This window comes from Saccopteryx leptura, chromosome X, assembly GCF_036850995.1.
Source record: "Saccopteryx leptura isolate mSacLep1 chromosome X, mSacLep1_pri_phased_curated, whole genome shotgun sequence".
NCBI lineage: Eukaryota > Metazoa > Chordata > Mammalia > Chiroptera > Emballonuridae > Saccopteryx > Saccopteryx leptura.
The window spans coordinates 76,259,788-76,274,970 of NC_089516.1; the positions used below are offsets into that span (position 1 = coordinate 76,259,788).

The following is a 15,183-nucleotide window of genomic DNA, read 5'->3' on the forward strand; positions in this document are numbered from 1 at the left end:
AAAATAAAAATGTGGGACATGAAACAAAAAATCTCTGTACAGCAAAAGAAACAATCAACAAAATGTAAAGACAATCTAAGGAATGGGCAAATATTTCTAATCTATGTATCAAGTAAAAGATAAATATCCAAACTATATAATGGATGCATATAACTCAATAGATAATATCTAATAATTCAATTAATAAATGGGAAAAGACTCTCAATAGACATGTTTCCAAAGAAGATATACAAATAGCTAACAGGTACACGAAAAGGTGTTCAACATCATTAATCAAAAGGAAAATGCAAATGGAAACCACAGTGAGATATCACCTTAGGCTAATCATAGTTATCATTTAAAAATGCTGGCAAGAATGTAGGCAAAAATATTAACCATTGTGCATTGTTGGTGGGATTGTAAATTGGTGCAGCCACTATGGAAAACAATATGGAGTTCTCTCAAAATATTGAAAATAGAACTACCCCATGATCCAGCAATTTCAATTCTGTGAATAGATCCAAAGTCAATGAAAACACTGGATCACAGAGATATTGTGACCCCCTTTAATCTGCAGATCAAAACTTAAGTTGTTTGCAAAAATTGGTCACTGTAAATAATGCTGTTATGATTATATATACATTTCTTACTTATATAGAAAAAATATTCAGCTGTCAAAAGAAGAAACTTTTGCCATAGGTGAAAACATGGATGGATCTTGCAGGCATTATGTTATTTGAAATATGTCAAACAGAGAAAGACAAATACTGTATGATCACATTTATATGTAGAATGTAAAAAGCAAAAGACAGCTAATGCAAAAAGAGATCATACTTGTGGTCACCAGAGGTTGGAGGGTATTGGATGAAGGTGTTCAAAAGGTACAAACTTTCAATTATAAGATAAATATGTACTAGAACTGTAATGTACAATATAATATCTATTATTAACACTGATGAAAGTATATTTGAAAGTTGTTTAGAGAGTAGTCTCCAATAGTTTTCATCACAAAGAAAAAAATGTTTTTTTTTGCATGTATATGTCATGATAGATGTTAACTAAACCTATTATAAAAATTTCACAATATAAGTAACTTAAATCATTGTGCTATATAACTTAAACTGTGCCATATGTTAATTATTTCTTAATTAAACTGAAAAAATATAAAAACAGTTACTGAAAAAAGAAAAAAGTTCAAGTACTCATATTAATAAAATAAAAAATACACATGAATTTTTCATTAGATACAGAAGTAGCATTTGACAAAAATAAATACTTTTATGATAAAATAACTAAACATACCAGGAATAAAAGATAACCTCCCCATCTTTACACAGAGCATCTACAAAATACAATGTATTTAATTGTGAGTGACTGAATGTTTCTACCTAAGATCAAGAAGAGGAGAAATATATCTGGTTGCTCCACTTCTATTCAACATTGTATTAGAGTTACTATTAATTAGTCAAGAAATAGAAAGAAAAAAAGAAAGAAAGAAAAAGAAAGAAAGAAAGAAAATGCAGTAAAATTTTACACAAGTAAAACTATCTGTACTTGTAGATGGAATCCACTAGTATCTACTATAATTAATATACTAGTTTTCAGAATACAAGATTGATAAAAAATTAATAAATAATCCAAAAGTTAAATTAGGATGGAAATTCCATTTTAGGTAACTCAAAAAGAGTTACATATTTCAAAATAAATTTAATAAAATAAATGAAAAAAATTATCTACTGAAAACTAGAACATATTAAAAATTTAAAAAGATGTAATAAGTGGAAAGGCATACATGGATAAGAAAGCACAATATTACTAATATGAAAGTATTCTCAAATTAATCTACAGTGGAACACCATCTTTATCTATAGTCCAGGTGGCTTTTTTTCTTCTAAAAATGACAAGATGATCTTTAAATTCGTATGAATATTCAAGGTACCCAGAATAGACAAAATGAATTTGAAAAATAATTCAGTTGGAGGACTCACTTCTCAATTTAAAAAATTCTAACAAAGTGTCAGTAATCAAAAACAATGTGATATTAGCATAAGAGAGACATATAAATATATATGTAAATGGACAGATATGCACACACATACATATATATCTCAATGGAATAAAATTGAGAGTCTAGAAATAAACTTATATATGATCAATTGATTTTGAGAAAAATGGCATGCATGACTGTTCAATGGGCATTGTATAGTATTTTCAATTAATAAAGGTATGACAACTGGATATACATATACAAAAAATCCAGGTAAACTACCTCACACCACACACAAAAAATTACCTGAAAACCGATGAAAGGCCAACTGGTAAGAAATGAAGTATAAAATTCTTAAAAGAAAACATAAAAGACAATCTTCACTATTTTGTCTCAGATAAATCTTTCCTTAGATGCAGCACCAAAAGCACAAGTGACAATAGAAAAAAAATAGGTAAAATGAACTTCATCAAAATTAAAAACATTAATGTATAAACAGTATAAAAAGTGAAAAGTCAGCATATGGAGGGGGAGACAATATTTGCAAGTCATATCTATAATAAGGATTAGTATAGAGTATATAAAGGACTGACTACTTACAACTAAAAAACACACAAATAACCAATTTTAAAAATGGACAAAGGGTTAACATTGTTAGCAATCAGGGAAATGCAATCAAAATCTCCATGAGATATTTCACACCCATAATAGCTGCTATAGTTAAAATGAATGACATAAGTCTTGGTTAGGATGTAAAGAAACTGGATCTCTTATACAATGAAGTGGGAGTGTAAAGTGGTACAGGCACTTTAGAAAAACATTTTAGCAGTTTTTCAAAATGTTAAGCATAGATTTACAATAAGAACTAGAAACCATTCTTAGATATGTACTCCAAAAATTTGAAAATATGTCTATACAAAAATTTGTGTATGTATGTTTATAACATTCACAACAGATAAATGTAGAAACAACTGAAATGTCCAGCAACTAACAAATGATTATATACAAAAAAAGTAATATAGCAATGAAATGAAGGGCTGATACTACAATCTAGACAAATCTTGGAAATACTATGCTAACAGAAAGAAGCCAGTTACCAAAGACCACAGTTTGTACAATTCCATTTACAGTAATACCTAGAATAGGTAAATTCACAGAAATAGAAAAAAGATTAGTGGTTGTCTAGTGCTGGTATGGGGGATTTAATATGTTAATTGGTACATAGTTCATTTCTGAAGGGATTAAACATTCTAAAATTAGATTGGGGTGCTCCTTGACCAACTCCATGAATATACATAAAAACTACTTAATTATACACTCCTAATATGTGAATTCTATCTTATGGGAATTAAATTTCAACAAAGTTTTGTAAAAATCATCTGTGCTGACTAAAGCCATTCAGCAGATTATTGTTACGTTTTTGAAGTTGAATATTTGCCTGAGAGTAATTTTAACAGTCATTGAATGTTACTATGCTTCACTTTCTTCAAATCAAAATATAAGTTTTATTGGTTTAAAATGCCATGATGTTTAACGTTCCTACAACCATTAAACTTTCATGTTTGTTTTTTTAAAATGCATCAAAGCCCACAAATACTGATGAAAGTTGGAGGGCACTACCAAAGCACATACACTAATAGGGATATATACGTTGTACTTAAAAATATATCATTTTAAAGAAGCTCAAAGTGTTCTACTTTTATTAATTGCTAAATTCTTATGAAGCTCATCAAAGATGGAAATGCAGTTGATTATTAATCCACAATAACTGCAACAAAAAATCTTGTAGCACTTATCTTCCAAAATGTTCCTATATCTTCACATAGATGATTGTAAATTATTCATCTTTATTCATCAAACCACTCATGATAAATAGTGGACCAACAATGATGACATGAATACTGAATGGCACTTTGGAAACCAATATGGTTGCAATCTGCCCTCAAAGGAGTGAGGTTAGCCAGATTTTTTGAAGTAGACCTTGGCTATGGTATCCTGGTTATAGCCACCTCCTGATAGTTTCCTCACTACCAGTTAAACCATAGTATGATATTCCCAAGTGACTATAAAATAGAGCTGATTTCACTTTTTAGCATCCTTTAGGAGTCCCTCAATTTGTACTCATTCACCTAGATAGCTTGGAATTAGATGATTCTCCAGGAATAGCTTGAACATACCAGATATAACAGAGAAAAGAGGCAGCTATCTCTATTACATAGTCCTAGGGTCAGAAATTAAATAGAATGGTTTGTTTGTTTATACACTGTAGTCTCATAGCTAATGAGCTGCCAAGATTGCCATAGGCTACAGGTTTTTTTAGGTCTGATGTTACAGTAATACACCTTGGTAATGAACTTCATTAATATCTTGGAGGGTAACTAACATGGACTGGATGCTGGTGTCCCAGCCAAACTCACATCTTCAAACCTAATCTCCAGAATTGATGGCCTTTTGAGGTTGAAGTTTTAGGAGGTAATTAAGGCAGAAGAATGGAGCCCTCATAAATGGGATTAGTATCGTTATAAAAGAGATACCATTACTCATGACATTTGAGTACACAGTGAGAAAGTAAGAAGACAGCCTTCTATACTTTAGGAAGTGGAATCTCACCAGACACAAAATATGCCAGCACCTTGATTTTGAGCTTCCCAGACTCCAGCACAGTGAGAAATAAATGTTGTTTAAGCTAACCAGATTATGGTATTTTTTGTAATAGAAACAAAAATGGACTAAGATGTTCATCCTCATGCACTACAATTTCCTAGGTTGCCCTGGAATCCCCAAATATCAAGTAATTAAAAGTAAAGATAAATGTCCAGGCCAGGTAGCTCAGTTGGTTAGAGTATTGTCCTGACATGCCAAGGTTGTGGTTTCAATTCTCGGTCAGGGCACATACAAGCATCAATCAATGAATGCATAAAAAAGTGAAAAAGCAAATCGATGTTCCCCATCTCTCAAAATTAATATTTTTTTTTAATTTAAAAAGGAAATAAGTGTCAAATGATGCTCCAAGTGTTTTTTGCATACAATCTCTACCATACTGTCTCAAGTCAAGTTGATGGAGCTCTGGTATCATATTAACAGAAATATATGGGCTTTTTATACACAGATTATGCTGAAGTTGATAGCTGATTTCCAGTCTTCTCACAGCCAGTGCTACAGCTATTTTTTCCTCAACAACATTGTGATATTGTGGGCTCTGCAATATTTTACTTGAAATGGAATGAAAAGACCTATCTAGACTAGCAGAGTTTCATTAACTTTCTACCTATATGGTTTAAGTATAAAAAAAAAATATATGTAAGAAGGAACGTACAAAGAGCCTTGCACAGATTTTGCCATTTCATAGTACAGCATTCCCGAAAAGGAAGTGTCATTAACCGTATTATACAAATGAAGAAAATGTCACACATAGAAGTTATGACATTTGCCTGAGATCACACAGGTAGAAAGTGGCATAGCCTAGATTTGAACCCAAGTATATAAGACTCTAAACCTACACTCTAAATTGTTATATCAGACTGCCTTTCTTTAACAAAATTATTGTTCATAAAAAAAAGAAAAAAAAAGTTGCTCAGTTTTATTCCATTTACAAAGTTATTTTATAAAAAACAAATTTAATCCCTTTAAAAGCGCTTTTAGGAAAAAAATATTATAAAATGGTATAACTATAAATTAAATTATCTTTGAGGATTCAACTTTATACTCTCAGACCTCTAAATACTTTAATATAATTAATATTGGTAGGGTGTGTGGTAAAGCAGAAAAATACAGGATATTTTTCTGAGTTGCATCCTGGTTTTGTCATGTACTGGCTGTGTGATCTTGGACAGGCTATTGAAATATGGATTAAATCTCTGTCTAGATTACCATGGCGATTAAATGAGAGCAGGTATATAAGAACCTGTACTCCAATAAAATCAATGAATAAAAAATATGAAGCGACTCATGGTGCTGGTGTGTGTAAAGCTTTCAACAAATGCTAAATGCTATTGTTATTACTACCATCCAAAACAACACTGAAGAGGTAAAAATGTATAAAACAATAGAGAATGAAAGTGGGTACTGCGAAGGATCTTTACAGTATAACTCATGTTAGTTTAAGCATGTTTTAAGAAAGAGCAAATATAGAAAATCAGTAGACCCTCAATAAGAACTGAAAACTAATGCTGATGATGGAGTCTTTCTTTATTAGAGACAGGTACTAGAGGGGTACTTCCTATACTCCGTTATTGCTTTTCATTTTGAAGTAGAGAGTTAAAAGATGGAAGGAGTTATGGAAAATTTATTTTTATATTAATTTAGAATAACCTGGAAGCATCTTAAATCTGACAAAACTTAAATGCTGTGTTTGAACAAATTAAAGAGTCTAGCTAGTAGCAAGAAAAAATAGCAAACACCCTTGCTCTGTTATTCAAATTCTTTGAAGCAGATTTTTCAGAGAAGATCTGTGACCTTAAAAGTTGTTCTACAGTAGGCTTATACCTGATTCTTGAGAATATTTGAAGCATATATAAATGTGTGAAACAGTAAAGAAATGACATTTACTTTTTGCACAAGTATAAAATTGCTTTAATTTTTACTGTGAATATGTCTTTTCTTTATACACATTTTTAAAAAGAATATTTGATTTATGTTCCATTTAATGTTTGAATAAAGCATTTTCTTTTAGAAAAAGGAGTTGGCTAAGTACAGCAGGCTCTGACTTCTCAGCCATCATCACCTAAAAAAATGACTGACTTCCCTGGCAATGTACCCAGGGAAAGCACCACTCATCCTGTGACATCTCTTCACACTGCAAGTAAAAATCATTGCAGAGATAATCTATTTTCAAAGGGATGAATCTAGCCAGTTTAGTCCTGTTTTAGTGATAGCAAATGTGTTGCTTCCCATAAAGCTAATATTTCCTCATCAAAGTCATTTTAAGTGACAGGAGAAAGCTGTCATGTTATAAAAATGATTATATTCCATGAATAAAAATGCACCATTTTTAAACATGACCAAAAGAGCACAAGATTTTTCCAAGTTGACCCCAACCCACCATTTTGAAGCAAAAAAATTCTTAAATGACTATAGTATGAGTTAAATGACCTAGGTCTAAAGTTTAACTGGATACCAACATAGTTTTTTTTTATTAAACAAACAAACAATGCGCTTTAAAACCGTTATAAAATAAACTGATACATTACCTGGTAATTGTTTTGGTTTTGTGATAGCCTCAATTGATTTGATGATGCGAACTGTGAAGAAAAATTACTCCGTGATGGATTTGTATTACTGTAGGTTGTAGTAGATGCTGTATGTAGTGAGGTCCGTGGTGCAATATGGTAGTCTCTGTTTTGATACAGTACATTGTCTGACAAGTCTCTGATATTCACCATTTGTGAATTTGGCATACTTCTTCCTGGTCCTGGCAAAGTTGTACTTTGGTTTTCAGCTCGAAGGGAACTGCAACTTTCATAAAATCTTGAGTAGCTTGGTATCTGTGCTCCCATCAATGCCAACTCTTCTTCTCTAGCATACTCATCATCGACATCTCCAGTCTCCATTGCGATGGACAAACAAGTTCCTTCTGCTGAACTAGGCTTCTGTGGGGTGTTTCCTCCCAGAATTCTCTGGGGGTAATCACTAACCGCCAATGAAAATACTTCACGGATTTCCAAGTTTTGTGTTCTGCAGTAAGGATCTCTAATAGGTGGCTTTTGCCCACATAAGTTATGTGATGCAACACCTGTGTGTTCAGGTTTATATGGTCTTTGAATTCCAACTGGTTCAATTTTGCAAGGTCGGTGGCACACAGATGGTTTTTGAGGTACCGTAATCTCAGAGGCTTGCATTGAAGAGCTTCCGTAGTTTTTCTTAGTGTATAAGGAGTTTCCAGCATTTAACACACTTGTCTGTCTTGATAATATAATTGTCTTTTCACCTAAGAGCAGAGAGGCATTTTTACAGTGTGATACCTGTCTTTGAACAGGAATGTGCAACTGAAACTCAGTATCATTTTTACTAGTCATTTTCTGAATGGGGATTGCATGTGCTTCTGTAATTTGTGTATTTGTATGTTTGGTTGTCCCTTGCCTACTTAGTGAACTGGCTGGACTGTATATTCCAGTTACAATGACATCATTATTGGCAGATGACCAAGAAGACTGTTGATTTGAAGGTCGAGCAATATTAACTCCATTTCTTACTGTAATGTCTGGAGCTGCCAAGGACGTACCAGAAACAGCTCCTGTTGTTACTGCTGCTGATTCAGAATTTTTACTGCTCATTTTTCTTCTTTTATTGCCGACCCACGTCTGGAAGAATAAAAATATGACACTATGGAAAGGTCTTAAGAACAACAAAAAAAAAACAAAATAAAACAATTTTTATGTGATAAATTATATTCTCACTTGTTAGAGAGCCAAAGCCTATACAAATTAAAGGGTAAAAAAAATGAAATGAAACGTAACTAAAATATAAGGTGAGAGTTGATCGAGGACTCACACTTAGTAAATATCTAGGAATTTCGAGTACAGAATTGTGTTGTTGCTCTTGTCCTCAAAACTCATCCAATTAATCTGTAGCAAGAACCTTACAAATGTTTACATCCTTTGATCTAGTAAATCTACCTCTGTGAATTTAGCCTAAAAATAATCATAAATGTATAAGTCAGTCAGGAAAAGCTAAGAGCTTTATGATTTCACTTAGAGATAGAATATAAAACATTCATAAACACAGACAATAGTACAGTGGTTACCAGAGGCAAAGGGGTGGAGCGATAAGGTGTGAAAGGAGCCAAATATATGGTGATAGAAGATTGTTTGACTCTGGGTGGTGGGCACACAATGCAATATCCAGACCATGTTTTATAGAAATGTACAATTGAAACCTGTATGATTGTATTAACCAATTTCATCCCAATAAACTTGATATAAAAGTTTACATGCAATTTTGTTCATTACATATTTATTTATAATAGTGAAAAATGGAAGCATACTAAAGGTAGTTAATGACCTTGGAAAATACTAATAGTAGTTTAAACAATATATACATGCAATCTTCAAGTTTAAATTTCTTCTCTATTAATATGTTTTAACTTGATTAATTTAATATTGCTAAACAAAATATTTAGATTATTTTTACAAGGATTCACTATTATAAACTATACTGCAACACACATCATTGTACTTGCATTTTTGTGCTGTTGTTCTGTTAGAATATTATTCTAGAAAAAAATCACTATGTTTTTTGATATTTTCTTTTTATTATATTTTATTTTTCTTTAGTTATAAGCAGGTAGGCAGAGAAACAGACTCCCACATGCATCCCGACTGGTATCCACTCAGCAAGCCCCCTACAGGGGGATGTTTTGCCCATGTGGGGCCTGTAGCTCCATTGCTGGGCAACCAAGTTATTTTTTTAGCACCTGAGGTGAGGCCATGGAACAATCCTCAGTGCCTGGGGCCAACTTGCTCCAACGGAGCCATGGATGCAGGAGGAGAAGAGAAAGATAGAGAGAAGGGAGAAGGGAGAGGGGGAGGGGATGGAGAAACAGATGGTTGTTTCTCAGGCATGTCCTGACCAGGAATTAAACTGAGGACATCTACAGGCCAGACAGACACTCTACCACTGAGCCAACTGGCCAGGGCTGATATTTTCAAATTATTGAGCGATATATGTATAAGAGTTCTTGTTTCTTCACTCCCTTAGGAAACTTTGCATTATCTTTTTGTAGTCTTTTTTTTATCCCAGGAATTAATAAAAGGTATATAATTGCTTTTTTGATTTGAATGTCTATGGTTACTATATAACTTTGATAGAATTGCTTTTCTATTTCTTTTACTCATTTTTATATTGGGTATTTGTTTTTCTTAATTGATTTATAAGAGCAATTTTTTACTAAAGATAGCAATGCTTAGTTATAAGTTGCAAATATTTTTCTCAGTTTGTCATTAATTTATGGTAGTTATTTTCTTCTTTACACTTTTCTCTCCTTACCAAATTTTATAGTGTGAATATGTATTACTTTTATAAACAAAATATATTATTAATAAAAATAACACTAGTGGTTAGCATTTAGTATTTAATTATAAAGTATGTACTTTTATATAGATAATTTATTATAATAATCTTAGTATTACAATGCTAAATTATGATTCTTTTTAAAATATGCAATAAAATATTATTCTATAATATGATTAATAAATTTTATAATTACTTCAAAATCTATACCATATTATAAAATACCCAAACACATTCATTTATTAAGAATTATTTAAAAAATAAATGAAGGAAAATATTAAATAAACTAGCTTTGCACAGACATGATACAAATATATTTGGTTAACTTTTATGTGACATGCTTTTGAATATCACAAAAATTATCAAATATATTAATTTTGCTGTGATACTATAAATAAAAGTTATCAAGTATTGAATGCACATATATAGAGGCTCCTTTGCTAGGTATTATTTTTCAAATTGAGTAGGTGGAGGTGAGGTTTAGAAATGTTAAGTGGTTTGTGGATTCTTACTATAAGGATTCAAAATCAATTTTACTTGATCTGAAAGCATATTATCCTTCCACTATGTTGAGAAACTCCTGAAACAGTCATCTTTGTTGGCCGTTTAATACTTTTATAATTAATGTTCTCTAGTAAAAAAAAAATGTTTCAGAAACTGATATAGCTCAATTTTGCTTCACATGAGGGTGTGGGAATTTTAAATTAACTCTGATTTAGTTTTACTAAACAGAAGTGAAAATTATAATTAAAGAGACAAATGAATATAAATGTCACAAGAGGAGGCAAGGGAGAAAATCTAAAAGGTTTTAAAGTATATACTAAAAAAAAATATCTAATAAAATGTATTTTTGATAAATATAGTTTTAATATATGTTTCAAAAAGGTGAATTTTATAAATATTCTAAATACATTACCGTGATATGGCTTTTAAAGCACAAAAATAAGCAAAGAAATTATGATGCATACAGTTTTGTAAAAATACATAAGCATTATATTTAAAAACTTTAAACGAGAAAAGCATTGTGAATTGGTAAATTTGAACTCAAGAGCTACTACTTTTGAAAGGCAGCTCTGCAATATTCCTAAGAAAACAAACAGCTTACCATATTCTCATCATAATACCAGAATATCTACCTTAACACAGGAAGTTTAAGAGTGATCTTCGTGCATTGTTCATTTATAGCTTACTTCGATAGTGCAAATATTTATTTACATAATTCACTAGGTATTTATATTATGTACCCACTACAAAGTAAAATTCAGTAGAATATTGTGTGCATATAAAACTCAACTCTCTAACCTTGGAAGGCAGCCAACATAGATGTCACAAAATCTGTGTACTTTACTAAAAGGAGATCCCCAGACTTTAAAACCCACTTTATTTTGTTTTATACATATATTTTATCAAGCCTTGTATTTTAATCTATAACAAATTAGACAGAAAAGACATGAGGTGCCTTGGTGATCGAGTTTCCTTTTGGAGGCAACTCGTTAGCCCCAAAACTAACAATGTTTACTAAATATATATTGCTCACTAAAAAGGAAAAGAAGGAAAACACACACACACACACACACACACACACACACACACGCACACACACAAGGGAATCGATGTGAGAAATCATTAGTCTTGTGTTCTTTATTAAAGAAGAAAATCACCCCGTATACCTTCCCATGTTGTGAGCGTTATTACGTGAACACAGTACAATAACTGATTTCCATATTAAAACTCTGAGTAATAAAGTGTTTAACTATTTTTAATAATCTCTATTGAAGTAAAAGTAGTAAAGTAAATACTAAGAAATATTTTCCATTTAATATGTTGAAAATAAAAAAAATTCATTGTCTGAGGGTTCCAAATAACTGAATATTTTTTTTTTAAAGTTATTCTGTCCTGGCTGGTTGGCTCAGCAGTAGAGTGTCAGCTTGGCATATAGATGTCCCGGGTTCGATTCCTGATCAGGGCACACAGAAGTAACCGTTTGCTTCTCCACCCCTCCCCTTTCTCTCTCTCTCTCTCTCTCTCTCTCTCTCTCTCTCTCTCTCTCTCCATTTTGCTCTCTCTCTCTCTTTTCCCCTCCTGCAGTGATGTCCTGAATGGTTTGAGCAAGTTGGTCCCGGGCACTTAGGATGGCTCTATCGCCTCACCGCAGGCTCTAAAGTATCTTGATTGCTAAGCAACAGAGCAGTAGCCTCAGATGGGCAGAGCATCCACCAGTAGGGGGCTTGCTCGGTAAATCCTGGTCCAGGTGCATGCAGGAGACTGTCTCTCTTCCTCCCCGCATCTCACCCTCTTTCTTAAAAAAAAAAAATGAATAAAAAGTCCTTCAGTCACATAATACAAAATTTACCAATGCTGCCTGACCAGGCTGTGGCGCAGTGAATGGAGCATTGGACTGGGATGCGGAGGACTCAGGTTCAAGATCCCGAGGTCACCAGCTTGAGCACGAGCTCATCTGGTTTGAGCAAAAGCTCACCAGCTTGGACTCAAGGTTGCTGGCTTGGGCAAAGGGGTTAATGGGTCTGCTTTAGCCACCCCCGACCCCCCACCCCCGTCAAGGCACATATGAGGAAGCAATCAATGAACAACTAAGGTGTCACAACAAAACACTAATGATTGATGCTTCTCATCTCTCTCCGTTCCTGTCTGTCTGTCCCTATCTATTCCTCTCTCTGACTCTCTCTTTCTCTGTCTCTATAAAAAAAAATTACCAATACTTATAGGATATTAATGATTTCACTTTCCAAATATCTCATTGGAGAGAGATAAAAAGTGGGTCAAACAAGATAGAATTAAGAATTTGAAGTTTGGACTAACAAAGTGATAGACTATACAAAAATGGAAACATATTTGGGTCATCATATCTCAGTGTTCCTAAAATTCTTTTCATTTCTCTCTTCAAAATTCATTTTCTCCAAATTTATTTTCTTTTCCTTATTTTATACTTTCTTGTTTGTTTTCCTGTTCCATTACCCCAGTATATATATTTTTTGCATGGATGTTTTAACCTTTTAAGCTCTAATCATATTAAGATCAAGTTTCGTAAAATGGGATTCAAGTTTGAGGGGGGGGGGAACTATATTAAAACCAAGAAAAAGTCTCTTCCAAATAGAACATACAAAGCAAGTAAACTACTGAGGGTTAAGGAGGTTGTGGAATGATGAGTAAAAAACTTCCTTTTTGTCAGAATGGAAAAGCCACAAATTTGTGTTAGAACTTAGATTAGGAAGACCAAATTTCTGTACAATTTATTCTGTACTATAGCAGAGAGAATGAAACAGGATTACCGAGTTCTTTATAATTTACATAACATTTTACCTATAAGCTTGCACTCTTTGAATTCATTTCTTTTATTTTCATTGTTTGTTTTAGATTTCACACCATTTGTAGTAGCATAACTATAAACCAGTGGATTCCAGCACTCTCAATATTCAAATATAATCAAGTAAGTTCTTAGGGAAGATTGAAATAACAAATTTGAAATAGGAAAGGTCACAGTTCACAAAGCAGCTGCTTAAGAACACATTTCACTTAAAAGTAATGGTAAAATAATATTAAAAAAAGAAAAGTTACCAAGAGTGTGTGTGTGGGAGGGGGTGAGTTTACACTTATAAAATAAAATCTCATCAACTTGAAATGATACACATTTTATATTACTTTTACTAAGGCAAGTTAACATTTTTCTCTTGGTTTACTGAAGGCATTTCAAATAAGAAATGTAAAGTTATCAATAAGAAATATTTCTAGTTCTTCAACAAATATAAATATGATGATTGATCTCAACTAATAAGCAACAGATACCTTGCATGTTCCCACAACCTTAGAATTACTGACATAATTCCCTATTTGAAGGTAAATATATCATTTAGTCTTTAAAAAATAGATTTCACAAAGAATTTTACTTATCAAGAGATTTTTATCTTTGGAATCTTTGAAAGTTCTTTTGAGAGAAAATAACCTTAAAAATGATATTCTTTCTCTTCCTCATATTAGCTTGATGAATGAATGATGGGAAACTTGTTAATATTTAAATTTGTAGCATGTCCAGAAAATATGAAAGAAGCTATGCACTCAGTGAAATCTGTGACTTCTTCTACTGGACATATCTCCTGTCTCTTCTCTATCACCTTCTCATTGATTTCACAAACATTTGGCAGCTCTCTGACTTTTACAGGTGAATAACTATAATTGTGATCCAGGAACATTTCCTCCTTGTGATTTCTTGTCCCTTACTGGCTAACCCATTAAAATGCATGCGTTTTACTTAAAAAAGTAAGTATTCATAAGAAAGTCTAGATTTTCCTAAAATGACAAAAATGTTAAAATCATAACTATCTGATGAAAAATTCAAATACAACAAGAAAATATGTTAGATATACAATATTTCCTCAGTAATGCCTGTTTTATTCATATTCTTTTGTAAGGTTATACCTATATTAAGTCTATATTTAAAGAAAGTATAAGATCAAGATCTAATTTTAAAGATACTGTTTAATGAAACAGGTTTACCGAATTCTTTATAATTTACATAACATTTTACCTAGTTCAAAGGACTGGGATTTTTAAAAATATATTTACAATGCAAAAAATTTTAGGTTTTTCAAGTTATCCATAGAAACAAATACACACTAAATAATTAGCTCTAGTTATTTAAAAATAATATTTTTATACCAGGAAAATGAAGCTGTTTATAAAATTAGTGGCTTCAAACCCTGATGGACTTTTTCACATCAAGCAATTATTACTTGCAATAAAAAGCTACAAATTCAAGAGTGGAAGACCTCAATACTTACCCTGACTACACTGAAGTCCAGCTTAGTCTCCTGTGCACACTGTAATATGAGCTGAAAGCAATTTTTACTTTGATTTGTCATTCCATTTTCATAATAACGCTGTAAAATCCTTTGTTGTTCTACAGTAAATACAGAACGTAGATTCATCTAAAAATAAAAGAAGATACTCTGAAAATTGGAAATAAAATTTGGTATGTGTAGAACTGGCACGTCTTTTCAAAACCAATTTTAGTCCTTTGAGGCTGAAAGATTTTTTAAGTCAATTAATTCACAGTAATGGGCAATAATTTGTGTGCTAAAGGGAGACAGGTTCTCACTGAAAATTATACATAATGCAAACACATTGAATTTGCTCAGAAAACGTACTAACTCTAAAGACAACAAAAGGAAAGTCCTTATCTGGGTAGTGTCAGT

General features: G+C 32.2%; 1 protein-coding gene across 1 annotated transcript in view; it reads right to left on the bottom strand.

Moving 5' to 3' along the window:
* Positions 1 to 14,916, bottom strand: part of HDX (highly divergent homeobox) — a 108,359-nt gene extending 93,443 nt beyond the window's left edge. The window contains exons 1-2 of the mRNA XM_066357050.1: positions 14,770 to 14,916; positions 7,156 to 8,265 (exon numbers count right to left, since the gene is read on the bottom strand). Of these exons, the coding sequence (XP_066213147.1) occupies positions 7,156 to 8,265; positions 14,770 to 14,916 (1,257 nt within the window). The remainder of the gene's footprint in view (positions 1 to 7,155; positions 8,266 to 14,769) is intronic.
* Positions 14,917 to 15,183: the final 267 nt, after the last annotated feature.